General features: G+C 36.8%; 1 protein-coding gene and 2 pseudogenes across 1 annotated transcript; all 3 read right to left on the reverse strand.

The window, feature by feature from the left end:
* Positions 1–1,212: 1,212 nt before the first annotated feature.
* Positions 1,213–3,247, reverse strand: LOC130989369 (bifunctional protein FolD 2-like; annotated as a pseudogene).
* Positions 3,248–4,721: 1,474 nt separating this feature from the next.
* Positions 4,722–6,750, reverse strand: LOC130989370 (bifunctional protein FolD 2-like; annotated as a pseudogene).
* Positions 6,751–8,222: 1,472 nt separating this feature from the next.
* Positions 8,223–13,989, reverse strand: LOC130989371 (bifunctional protein FolD 2-like). Its single transcript, XM_057913330.1, has 6 exons — positions 13,885–13,989; positions 13,592–13,775; positions 12,789–12,932; positions 9,740–9,760; positions 8,681–8,889; positions 8,223–8,551 (listed from the first exon to the last, which is right to left on the reverse strand). Exons 1-6 carry the CDS (start codon positions 13,987–13,989, stop codon positions 8,321–8,323), a joined length of 894 nt encoding a protein of 297 aa, XP_057769313.1. The 3' UTR covers positions 8,223–8,320.
* Positions 13,990–14,381: the final 392 nt, after the last annotated feature.

Consider the following 14,381-nt stretch of genomic DNA (forward strand, 5'->3'; position numbering starts at 1 on the left):
ATGTGTTTGGATTTTTGCCTAAACATAAAATAACATTAACCATTCAAAACCTCACCACTATAACGCTACAAAATCAAATTCTTAATCTTTGTTAAGAGATAATTAAGCTGTAATACCCCGTTCATTTTAGCTAAGTTTAGAATAATTTTAAACTTAGAAATTGATTTTACGCTTTGTTAAGAGATAATTGATTTTAAACTTAGAAATTGATTTTACATAGAATAAAATTGATTTTATTGAAAATTAAGAAGATAAATATTAATATATATATATAATATATATATATATATATATATTCATACAGTATAATAAACGATCTCATAATGTTTATGTGGCCTTTGCAATCTGGATTTCGCCATTAGTATCCTTCCATCCACAAGTTGGGCTCAATATTGAGGCCCGTAATTTGGACATTCAATCTCTTCACAACATGTTAAAGTAAACTTAAGCTTAATATTATCACTTCAAAATAGATGGATAATATTATTACTTATTGAAGTGAAAAGGGAAATGGGAAAGAATGAAATTAGAAAATGATAAAAATAAAATAAAAATGAAGAAATAATTATTTTTCTACCCCTCATTTTTTTTCATGATAAATTTACGATCAAATAAAAATGCACCATTATATTTTAGTCATCGATTGTAACACCAATACCACTTCAGTTGAAAAAACTATGATTTTGATATTGGGGTAATGCAACGTATATTATCTATCAAATTTTATTCAAATGCAAGAAGCTAGTAGCCAAAATAAGTTTACGAAAGCTTCTGCGTGGAGTATGGACGTCATAATCAGTAAATTTGTTATTATTAAGAAATAATTAGAAGGTTATTACTTATTAGAGTTTGCTAATCCACCATTCAAATTTAATTTAATCATAATTAAGGTTTGAAGTAAATGTTTGATCATGCACACGTCGGCATAGGAGACTAGATCAAAGAAGTTTTACCCCCAAGGCCCCAACCACCAGCTCAAAAAATAAATGAAAATGGACTTTTTAAGTTTCCAAACTGAAATAAGGGAAAGAGTCAAGTAAGCATTTTTGTGGGACATTAAGTATTGAAGAAAATATATTAGGCCTTAAACAAGGATACCATACAATACAATGCAACTCACAAAAGTTTGAAGAAATGCAAAAAGATCACTAAAGACTACGTCTTAGATGCTACACCCGATGAAATATATCGTGTATAATACCCACACTCCGTTTACGCACACCCTGTATTTTGACAAGGTATACCACACCTATGAAATCCACCCAGTATAACATCGCAAAATGTTTTATTAATGTTTGGCAAATGAGACACTAACCCTCTATTACTCTCTTAGCTCCATCCAAAGTGTTCTTTAGCAACATGGCAACTGTCATCGGCCCGACACCACCGGGAATCGGAGTGATGCATCCGGCCGTCTTACATGCTTCCTGAAAATCTACATCCCCAACAAGCCGATAACCAGATTTCTTACTAGGATCATCCACAGCATTGGTTCTCACATCAATTACAACAGCACCGGGTTTGATCCAACTGCCCTTGATCTAAAAATCAAGTAGCTTGATCCGTTAGTAAAAGTAATCTTTCATACATCAGCACATCACATGGAGAAAACACTACACAAAGTTAAGTTGTAACAAGGCCAAAGGAAATCGTGATATGATTCTCGTTACCATTGCTGCTTGTCCTACAGCAGCGATAATAATGTCAGCATTTCGAACAATGCTCTCGGGTTCTTTGGTACGAGAATGGACCATAGTGACGGTAGCATCTTCCTTTAGGAGGAGCAGGGAAACCGGCAAACCAACTATGTTACTCCGACCTACCACAACAACATTCTTTCCCTTAATAGTAATGCCATGGCGGGTTAGAAGCTCGATGCAACCATGTTTATTAGAAAAAAACACAGATATAAGTGACGAATTTACTCCATAAAAATCTAGTGAAGTAATATATTTCAGAAATGGAAAGCCAATTAGGAAGTAGCATTTAAATAGCATCTAAGGTAGTGCACTTGTATATTATTACCTTTAGGGTGCACGGAACAAACAGGGATCTCTGCCTTTCATTGCTAATTTACCAATGTTCAGAGGGTGAAATCCATCCACATCCTTTCCCAGGGATATCTCAGTTAAAATTTTCTCTTCGTTTATATGTTTAGGCAACGGGAGCTGACCCAGTATACCTACAACAACCAAACATAAATTCTTTTGCTTTTCAATTTTCCAACTTCAAAATATTAGGTCAGAACAACAACGTATATTTTGAAAGGATCTTACAATCTACGAGGAAAATTGATAAAAACCATCATAATAACACAAAATCAAGGCATATGGATATATGTTAAATCAATCTTAACTCGACACTGCTCCCATGAAATTTATTTCTACAAAGCTTATGAGTTTCAAAGGTTTAGGTACACTAAGAAATATACATCTAAGCAGATACAACTACAAAATGATTGCACGAACAAACAAGCAACAAACACAAATCCAACAACTAATATGAACCGTAGAAACTCAGATGAATTTTGTACATTTAGCTAACCAACCATGAACATAAGGATTGGCATTCAATTCATGAATTTCGCAGATCAACTCAGATTCGGATACTGCTCTGAACAAGCAAAAGACTCAAGTTTCAAACGGGTAAATCATCAAATTCATCTCTGCAGAGTCTACGAGATTCAAAAAGACATTTCTTGGCACAGTACTCAATATGCATGATACATCCGAGCCGATACGACTACAACATGATCACACGAACAAACAGGCAAAATACACATATCTAGAAAACAATCAAACCCAAGAAACTCGATGACTGCAACAGATTTAGCTCACCAACCATGAACATCAGGATTTACATTCAGTTCATGAACTTTGATAATCAATTCAGATTCGGATACATTCTCTAGTAGGTCCAAATCAATCGACTTGATTCCAACTTCTGCACAAGCTTTCCTTTTCATATTCACATAGCTCTGTGAATCCTTCCTTTGCCCTACAATCATAACAGCTAGACCAGGAACCTGAAATCAACTCCAAAAACCTACAATTAATAGAGCATTTTGCATTCTTGCCAATATCAGAGCTACAAATGAAGTAAATCTGAAGCGAGAGAAAGAGAGAGAGAGAGAGAGAGAGACCTTGATGTACGTTTCAGAGAGGCGGCAGACTTCGGCGGCGATCTTCGATCGGATTGTTTGGGCGACTGCTTTGCCGTCGATTATAGTAACCTTGTGATCCGACATGGTTGTGGGTTGACAGAGATTTGCAGCTAGATTATGATCAACTGAATGGTGATTCGTGATTGTGTAGTGTAGTCTGTAGATAAACATCAGCATCAGGCAGCGAGAATTGTTGTTTGGAAATTTATACTTTGCGCCTACGAACTTGTACGTTGGCCTGGAAGCACGAATATGGATCTCTAGTTAGTCTTTTGTTTGGCATCACAAAGGCCCAAAATCTAGGCCTACAATACATACATTTTCTCCTTTCTTCTATTGGGCTCATCACCTACATGTGTTTGGATTTTTGCCTAAACATAAAATAACATTAACCATTCAAAACCTCACCACTATAACGCTACAAAATCAAATTCTTAATCTTTGTTAAGAGATAATTAAGCTGTAATACCCCGTTCATTTTAGCTAAGTTTAGAATAATTTTAAACTTAGAAATTGATTTTACGCTTTGTTAAGAGATAATTGATTTTAAACTTAGAAATTGATTTTACATAGAATAAAATTGATTTTATTGAAAATTAAGAAGATAAATATTAATATATATATATATATATATATATATATTCATACAGTATAATAAACGATCTCATAATGTTTATGTGGCCTTTGCAATCTGGATTTCGCCATTAGTATCCTTCCATCCACAAGTTGGGCTCAATATTGAGGCCCGTAATTTGGACATTCAATCTCTTCACAACATGTTAAAGTAAACTTAAGCTTAATATTATCACTTCAAAATAGATGGATAATATTATTACTTATTGAAGTGAAAAGGGAAATGGGAAAGAATGAAATTAGAAAATGATAAAAATAAAATAAAAATGAAGAAATAATTATTTTTCTACCCCTCATTTTTTTTCATGATAAATTTACGATCAAATAAAAATGCACCATTATATTTTAGTCATCGATTGTAACACCAATACCACTTCAGTTGAAAAAACTATGATTTTGATATTGGGGTAATGCAACGTATATTATCTATCAAATTTTATTCAAATGCAAGAAGCTAGTAGCCAAAATAAGTTTACGAAAGCTTCTGCGTGGAGTATGGACGTCATAATCAGTAAATTTGTTATTATTAAGAAATAATTAGAAGGTTATTACTTATTAGAGTTTGCTAATCCACCATTCAAATTTAATTTAATCATAATTAAGGTTTGAAGTAAATGTTTGATCATGCACACGTCGGCATAGGAGACTAGATCAAAGAAGTTTTACCCCCAAGGCCCCAACCACCAGCTCAAAAAATAAATGAAAATGGACTTTTTAAGTTTCCAAACTGAAATAAGGGAAAGAGTCAAGTAAGCATTTTTGTGGGACATTAAGTATTGAAGAAAATATATTAGGCCTTAAACAAGGATACCATACAATACAATGCAACTCACAAAAGTTTGAAGAAATGCAAAAAGATCACAAAAGACTACGTCTTAGATGCTACACCCGATGAAATATATCGTGTATAATACCCACACTCCGTTTACGCACACCCTGTATTTTGACAAGGTATACCACACCTATGAAATCCACCCAGTATAACATCGCAAAATGTTTTATTAATGTTTGGCAAATGAGACACTAACCCTCTATTACTCTCTTAGCTCCATCCAAAGTGTTCTTTAGCAACATGGCAACTGTCATCGGCCCGACACCACCGGGAATCGGAGTGATGCATCCGGCCGTCTTACATGCTTCCTGAAAATCTACATCCCCAACAAGCCGATAACCAGATTTCTTACTAGGATCATCCACAACATTGGTTCTCACATCAATTACAACAGCACCGGGTTTGATCCAACTGCCCTTGATCTAAAAATCGAGTAGCTTGATCCGTTAGTAAAAGTAATCTTTCATACATCAGCACATCACATGGAGAAAACACTACACAAAGTTAAGTTGTAACAAGGCCAAAGGAAATCGTGATATGATTCTCGTTACCATTGCTGCTTGTCCTACAGCAGCGATAATAATGTCAGCATTTCGAACAATGCTCTCGGGTTCTTTGGTACGAGAATGGACCATAGTGACGGTAGCATCTTCCTTTAGGAGGAGCAGGGAAACCGGCAAACCAACTATGTTACTCCGACCTACCACAACAACATTCTTTCCCTTAATAGTAGTGCCATGGCGGGTTAGAAGCTCGATGCAACCATGTTTATTAGAAAAAAACACAGATATAAGTGACGAATTTACTCCATAAAAATCTAGTGAAGTAATATATTTCAGAAATGGAAAGCCAATTAGGAAGTAGCATTTAAATAGCATCTAAGGTAGTGCACTTGTATATTATTACCTTTAGGGTGCACGGAACAAACAGGGATCTCTGCCTTTCATTGCTAATTTACCAATGTTCAGAGGGTGAAATCCATCCACATCCTTTCCCAGGGATATCTCAGTTAAAATTTTCTCTTCGTTTATATGTTTAGGCAACGGGAGCTGACCCAGTATACCTACAACAACCAAACATAAATTCTTTTGCTTTTCAATTTTCCAACTTCAAAATATTAGGTCAGAACAACAACGTATATTTTGAAAGGATCTTACAATCTACGAGGAAAATTGATAAAAACCATCATAATAACACAAAATCAAGGCATATGGATATATGTTAAATCAATCTTAACTCGACACTGCTCCCATGAAATTTATTTCTACAAAGCTTATGAGTTTCAAAGGTTTAGGTACACTAAGAAATATACATCTAAGCAGATACAACTACAAAATGATTGCACGAACAAACAAGCAACAAACACAAATCCAACAACTAATATGAACCGTAGAAACTCAGATGAATTTTGTACATTTAGCTAACCAACCATGAACATAAGGATTGGCATTCAATTCATGAATTTCGCATATCAACTCAGATTCGGATACTGCTCTGAACAAGCAAAAGACTCAAGTTTCAAACGGGTAAATCATCAAATTCATCTCTGCAGAGTCTACGAGATTCAAAAAGACATTTCTTGGCACAGTACTCAATATGCATGATACATCCGAGCCGATACGACTACAACATGATCACACGAACAAACAGGCAAAATACACATATCTAGAAAACAATCAAACCCAAGAAACTCGATGACTGCAACAAATTTAGCTCACCAACCATGAACATCAGGATTTACATTCAGTTCATGAACTTTGCTAATCAATTCAGATTCGGATACATTCTCTAGTAGGTCCAAATCAATCGACTTGATTCCAACTTCTGCACAAGCTTTCCTTTTCATATTCACATAGCTCTGTGAATCCTTCCTTTGCCCTACAATCATAACAGCTAGACCAGGAACCTGAAATCAACTCCAAAAACCTACAATTAATAGAGCATTTTGCATTCTTGCCAATATCACAGCTACAAATGAAGTAAATCTGAAGCGAGAGAAAGAGAGAGAGAGAGAGACCTTGATGTACGTTTCAGAGAGGCGGCAGACTTCGGCGGCGATCTTCGATCGGATTGTTTGGGCGACTGCTTTGCCGTCGATTATAGTAACCTTGTGATCCGACATGGTTGTGGGTTGACAGAGATTTGCAGCTAGATTATGATCAACTGAATGGTGATTCGTGATTGTGTAGTGTAGTCTGTAGATAAACATCAGCATCAGGCAGCGAGAATTGTTGTTTGGAAATTTATACTTTGCGCCTACGAACTTGTACGTTGGCCTGGAAGCACGAATATGGATCTCTAGTTAGTCTTTTGTTTGGCATCACAAAGGCCCAAAATCTAGGCCTACAATACATACATTTTCTCCTTTCTTCTATTGGGCTCATCACCTACATGTGTTTGGATTTTTGCCTAAACATAAAATAACATTAACCATTCAAAACCTCACCACTATAACGCTACAAAATCAAATTCTTAATCTTTGTTAAGAGATAATTAAGCTGTAATACCCCGTTCATTTTAGCTAAGTTTAGAATAATTTTAAACTTAGAAATTGATTTTACGCTTTGTTAAGAGATAATTGATTTTAAACTTAGAAATTGATTTTACATAGAATAAAATTGATTTTATTGAAAATTAAGAAGATAAATATTAATATATATATATATATATATATATATTCATACAGTATAATAAACGATCTCATAATGTTTATGTGGCCTTTGCAATCTGGATTTCGCCATTAGTATCCTTCCATCCACAAGTTGGGCTCAATATTGAGGCCCGTAATTTGGACATTCAATCTCTTCACAACATGTTAAAGTAAACTTAAGCTTAATATTATCACTTCAAAATAGATGGATAATATTATTACTTATTGAAGTGAAAAGGGAAATGGGAAAGAATGAAATTAGAAAATGATAAAAATAAAATAAAAATGAAGAAATAATTATTTTTCTACCCCTCATTTTTTTTCATGATAAATTTACGATCAAATAAAAATGCACCATTATATTTTAGTCATCGATTGTAACACCAATACCACTTCAGTTGAAAAAACTATGATTTTGATATTGGGGTAATGCAACGTATATTATCTATCAAATTTTATTCAAATGCAAGAAGCTAGTAGCCAAAATAAGTTTACGAAAGCTTCTGCGTGGAGTATGGACGTCATAATCAGTAAATTTGTTATTATTAAGAAATAATTAGAAGGTTATTACTTATTAGAGTTTGCTAATCCACCATTCAAATTTAATTTAATCATAATTAAGGTTTGAAGTAAATGTTTGATCATGCACACGTCGGCATAGGAGACTAGATCAAAGAAGTTTTACCCCCAAGGCCCCAACCACCAGCTCAAAAAATAAATGAAAATGGACTTTTTAAGTTTCCAAACTGAAATAAGGGAAAGAGTCAAGTAAGCATTTTTGTGGGACATTAAGTATTGAAGAAAATATATTAGGTCTTAAACAAGGATACCATACAATACAATGCAACTCACAAAAGTTTGAAGAAATGCAAAAAGATCACTAAAGACTACGTCTTAGATGCTACACCCGATGAAATATATCGTGTATAATACCCACACTCCGTTTACGCACACCCTGTATTTTGACAAGGTATACCACACCTATGAAATCCACCCAGTATAACATCGCAAAATGTTTTATTAATGTTTGGCAAATGAGACACTAACCCTCTATTACTCTCTTAGCTCCATCCAAAGTGTTCTTTAGCAACATGGCAACTGTCATCGGCCCGACACCACCGGGAATCGGAGTGATGCATCCGGCCGTCTTACATGCTTCCTGAAAATCTACATCCCCAACAAGCCGATAACCAGATTTCTTACCAGGATCATCCACAGCATTGGTTCTCACATCAATTACAACAGCACCGGGTTTGATCCAACTGCCCTTGATCTAAAAATCGAGTAGCTTGATCCGTTAGTAAAAGTAATCTTTCATACATCAGCACATCACATGGAGAAAACACTACACAAAGTTAAGTTGTAACAAGGCCAAAGGAAATCGTGATATGATTCTCGTTACCATTGCTGCTTGTCCTACAACAGCGATAATAATGTCAGCATTTCGAACAATGCTCTCGGGTTCTTTGGTACGAGAATGGACCATAGTGACGGTAGCATCTTCCTTTAGGAGGAGCAGGGAAACCGGCAAAACAACTATGTTACTCCGACCTACCACAACAACATTCTTTCCCTTAATAGTAATGCCATGGCGGGTTAGAATGTAATAACCCGCTCATTTAATTATATTAAAACTCGTAATGCGATAATTATTTATTGCATCATTCAGTAATAAAATCCAGTGGTTATCAATAATTTGATTTCGACTTATGACTTTGAGTTATATAGTACTTGAAGCAGAGTTATTATTTTATTTCACGTGAGGAACCACGATAAGGATTATTGAGCAATAAATAATTATTATTTCAGATTATAACTGACTTAGCAAAGTCATGTTATTTATTAAGTGCAATAGAAATATTATTTATATTATTAGTTGTTATTATTTTTGTACTTGCTTAAGTCGTGAATTTATTCCGGCTTGTGAGGAGAATTAAATCTTCGGATTTAATTTAGATATTAGATCAACGAACGAATTAAATCTACGGATTTAATTTAGATTTATTTTACAGTCTATCGGTACTAACAAGCGAGTAATCAGATATCGAGTAGATGCACAAACACGAGATATTTACAAAAACCCGGAACTAGTATCTCATTGAACAAGTGATACACTATTATAGATTTGGATTTATCAAGATAGAATGATTTTACCTATTGCATCAAAGTCTACATTTACAAGCACCATCCTTCCTACTCCCACTCTATACTACCCTACTACATCAAAAGTAGATAAAAAAGAAATGAGTATGTGTGTGCAAAAATCTGCAACACCATTCCCTTTCCCCTATGCCAGCCGCCCCGCTCCTCCAATCCCATTCTCCCTGCCCCTCCTACCTATTCTCTAGCACCCTCAAGTGTGCAGCCTCCATCCACCCTTTATTCCACACCCAACAACTTCATTTTGTTCCAGATTTCAGCAGCAAAATAACCTCCACTTCGTTCCCATTCTACACTTAGAAAGTTTCAGGACAGCAGGGGCCTTCATACCTTCTCTGCCAGGAGGTAAACTTCTTTAACTCTCTTCAATTCCTCCAAGATTTCACCTGCATTAATGCAAAGAACATTCATTTCAGTTCAGTCAATCATCCCAGTTCGTTAAACTCAACGGCAATCAGCCAACCAACAGTCATTCCCAAGGTATTAATTCTATACCAAACATCCATTTCAGTTCGCATACATACCAAAGCATGATCAGTATCTAATGATAGAAAACCATTGTAGACATAATGGACTTAGCAAAGCTGCATTCTTTATAGTACAAACACCAACTACATCATGATTCATTCATGGTTACCTCACGCTATAGAACTTAGCAGAATCACCAAAAATACTCTCGTGAGCAAATGGCAGTTATATGTAGTTTTAATGTGCATACTGAGTTACACAAAGCAAGAGGAGATTACGCCTTGTCTTTAATTCATGTTGAGAGCCGATAGCAAGAGGGTCGAAATTTTTACTTAACTTTAGTGTGAGGAATGGGCGGCTGCCTGCTCTGAATCGGAAACGACACACCTCCGCTCGGTCGGAACGGCGACGGCGCGACGAGGCAGAACCCTGCTGCTTGTCGGAGCATGACGGACCGAAAAGGAAGAGCCGAACGCCGGAGAGGCAGCGGCGCCTCAAGACAGTCCAGCAACGCGGCGAATCTCGCCGGCCATCCAGTCGCAGCGGCGGCAGATCTTCGACGGCAAGGAGAGCGGCGGAGGTGGAAAGAAATCAGAGCTCGACTCCCTGCCCACCTTGACGACTGAATCGAGACCCGAACGGTTCGGAGAAGAAGGCGAGACGACGCCGGCTTCGCCGATTGACGGCCTGGGAACCGCGGCGGCGGCGGCGATAGTTATAGGCCGAGATTAGGGCTCAGATCTTGGAGCGACCTCCCCTGATTTTGAGAGACGACAACAGAGGAAATTTCGGACGCAACGGTGCGACGAGCGAGACCGGAATACGGCAGCGTCGCCGGCGATTTCAGGCGAGAAAGGGGGCTGACAGGTCGCGGCTTATTTTAGAGAATTAGGGCTCGATGACGCTGTTGGCTGATATGGTAAACTGAGGAGGAAGTGAGACGAGGGGAGAAGGTTCGTTTGGCGTCGACCTTGCCGGATTCCGAAGCCGCGCCGGCGAACCCCTCCGTGAAGAGAAACCGAGACTGATTATTGAGAGAGAGAGCTCGACTGTTCTGAGAGAGAGGGAGCGATAGCTCGACTGAATGAGAGAGAGAGAGATTCAGTTGGGCCCTTATTTTCATTTTAATTTGGGCTTCTCCCTTTTTACTCAAAATTTGGGCCTTTGTTATTTTATTCCAATTGGGCCGATTCTTTCATACTAAAGCCCAACTGCATTTGATTATAATTGGGCTGGTGTATTATCTCGGCTGGGCCTTGATTGATTAATTTATTTGAGCCCAACTATTCATTATTTATTCATTTGGGCCAAGAGTTATTTAATTACTTAAGCCAATGAGTTATTTCAATTGAGCCTTTCTTATTAATTATCCAAGCCCACTTCTACTTAATTAATTATTGGGCTGCCTTATGTTGAGCCTTTTAATTATTCGAACTCATAACATTTCAAATTCTCATTACTAAGCCCGATTAATTATAAGGATATAAAGCGAATGAGCTGAAGTATTTATTTATTTTCTATCGACTACGAGTAGCGGGATTTATTTAATTGGCGGATTAGAACACCCTGAAGAGAACAGATTAATTTTAGTTAATTATCCGGCTTCATGAGACGAGACTTAGCTTTTGTTTAAATCCGATAGCCTGGATTAACAATAGAAATTCCCTGATTATTATCTTGGAATAATAATTCATGCATAAGAGGATCATGCATCGTTAATTACGCATTCTCATTAATTGAAGATTTTCATCGAACAAATATCTTATATTATATTCTCGAAATAAAGGTCGAGCACGAGAGCAATAAATAGACTAAGAGCTACTGCACCACAACAAGAGTTGCTATCAGGTGGGCATTACTTTCGTATATATCAAATGAGCTTAAATGTTACGTTCAAGCAAGTTATTTCATGACAAAATCTTTGAGTTGAAGTTATTTCAAGTATTGTCTTGCCATAAAATGTTTCAATTTCAGTATGATATCTATCTGATGTGGCTTTGCCAAGTTATATAATCGAATTCGGGTCCTGAGCAGTTGATAGCTATCCTGCCAGGGCTAGTGTACACCAGTGACCGTGAGTCATCTAGCGGGTTGGCCGGTCAAGTGACCGTGAGAGGTGGCCACCTCTCCGGCACATAGCTTCAGATATGATGGATTATGAGAACTTAGACTGCAGTCGAACTTTAAGAATCACAAAAGAATTTAGTAAGCTTGGGCCTATTTCACGAAAACTCCCTTGCTGTACTGTTTATGATGGCATGACAATTTACAGTTTTGAAGCATGTATTTTTATACTTAGGCATACGTGCCCACTGAGTACTTTTGTACTCAGCCCTGCATATATTTCTAAATGTGCAGGTTGAGCAGCTGCTGGTGGTGATAAAGTGACGAGCGGAGTCTTTTGTCTTATCCTTACGTATTAATGAACTCTGGGGATACATGTCTTCATACATGTAATCAGAACCTTATTCCGCTGCGTACTCAGAAATATTATGTTATTTTGGCTAAGTCGGAATTATCCGAACTTACTAGTTTGTTTGAGTCAATATGACTTAACCTCCGTTATATTATAAATATTCCTTTTGTTAACAATGATTAAATACTATCCTTCCTTGTTTAATTATTCCCCTTTCTACCCCGTTTCTAATCTCCCTCCCTTAGTCACGGTTTTCCCGGCTTAATTACCCTTAATTAGGTCCGGTCGTGACATAGAAGCTCGATGCAACCATGTTTATTAGAAAAAAACACAGATATAAGTGACGAATTTACTCCATAAAAATCTAGTGAAGTAATATATTTCAGAAATGGAAAGCCAATTAGGAAGTAGCATTTAAATAGCATCTAAGGTAGTGCACTTGTATATTATTACCTTTAGGGTGCACGGAACAAACAGGGATCTCTGCCTTTCATTGCTAATTTACCAATGTTCAGAGGGTGAAATCCATCCACATCCTTTCCCAGGGATATCTCAGTTAAAATTTTCTCTTCGTTTATATGTTTAGGCAACGGGAGCTGACCCAGTATACCTACAACAACCAAACATAAATTCTTTTGCTTTTCAATTTTCCAACTTCAAAATATTAGGTCAGAACAACAACGTATATTTTGAAAAGATCTTGCAATCTACGAGGAAAATTGATAAAAACCATCATAATAACACAAAATCAAGGCATATGGATATATGTTAAATCAATCTTAACTCGACACTGCTCCCATGAAATTTATTTCTACAAAGCTTATGAGTTTCAAAGGTTTAGGTACACTAAGAAATATACATCTAAGCAGATACAACTACAAAATGATTGCACGAACAAACAAGCAACAAACACAAATCCAACAACTAATATGAACCGTAGAAACTCAGATGAATTTTGTACATTTAGCTAACCAACCATGAACATAAGGATTGGCATTCAATTCATGAATTTCGCAGATCAACTCAGATTCGGATACTGCTCTGAACAAGCAAAAGACTCAAGTTTCAAACGGGTAAATCATCAAATTCATCTCTGCAGAGTCTACGAGATTCAAAAAGACATTTCTTGGCACAGTACTCAATATGCATGATACATCCGAGCCGATACGACTACAACATGATCACACGAACAAACAGGCAAAATACACATATCTAGAAAACAATCAAACCCAAGAAACTCGATGACTGCAACAAATTTAGCTCACCAACCATGAACATCAGGATTTACATTCAGTTCATGAACTTTGCTAATCAATTCAGATTCGGATACATTCTCTAGTAGGTCCAAATCAATCGACTTGATTCCAACTTCTGCACAAGCTTTCCTTTTCATATTCACATAGCTCTGTGAATCCTTCCTTTGCCCTACAATCATAACAGCTAGACCAGGAACCTGAAATCAACTCCAAAAACCTACAATTAATAGAGCATTTTGCATTCTTGCCAATATCACAGCTACAAATGAAGTAAATCTGAAGCGAGAGAAAGAGAGAGAGAGAGACCTTGATGTACGTTTCAGAGAGGCGGCAGACTTCGGCGGCGATCTTCGATCGGATTGTTTGGGCGACTGCTTTGCCGTCGATTATAGTAACCTTGTGATCCGACATGGTTGTGGGTTGACAGAGATTTGCAGCTAGATTATGATCAACTGAATGGTGATTCGTGATTGTGTAGTGTAGTCTGTAGATAAACATCAGCATCAGGCAGCGAGAATTGTTGTTTGGAAATTTATACTTTGCGCCTACGAACTTGTACGTTGGCCTGGAAGCACGAATATGGATCTCTAGTTAGTCTTTTGTTTGGCATCACAAAGGCCCAAAATCTAGGCCTACAATACATACATTTTCTCCTTTCTTCTATTGGGCTCATCACCTACATGTGTTTGGATTTTTGCCTAAACATAAAATAACATTAACCATTCAAAACCTCACCACTATAACGCTACAAAATCAAATTCTTAATCTTTGTTAAGAGATAATTAAGCTGTAATACCCCGTTC

The sequence above is a fragment of the Salvia miltiorrhiza genome, chromosome 6 (genome assembly GCF_028751815.1).
Source record: "Salvia miltiorrhiza cultivar Shanhuang (shh) chromosome 6, IMPLAD_Smil_shh, whole genome shotgun sequence".
Taxonomy (NCBI): domain Eukaryota; kingdom Viridiplantae; phylum Streptophyta; class Magnoliopsida; order Lamiales; family Lamiaceae; genus Salvia; species Salvia miltiorrhiza.

Coding starts and splice junctions, on each gene's coding strand:
- LOC130989371 (XM_057913330.1), bottom strand. CDS start 13,989: ATGTCGGATCACAAGGTTACTATAATCGACGGCAAAGCAGTCGCCCAA. Junction 13,776..13,884: donor TCTCTGAAACGTACATCAAG/GTCTCTCTCTCT, acceptor AGTTGATTTCAG/GTTCCTGGTCTAGCTGTTAT. Junction 8,552..8,680: donor TTGTAGGACAAGCAGCAATG/GTAACGAGAATC, acceptor CTCGATTTTTAG/ATCAAGGGCAGTTGGATCAA.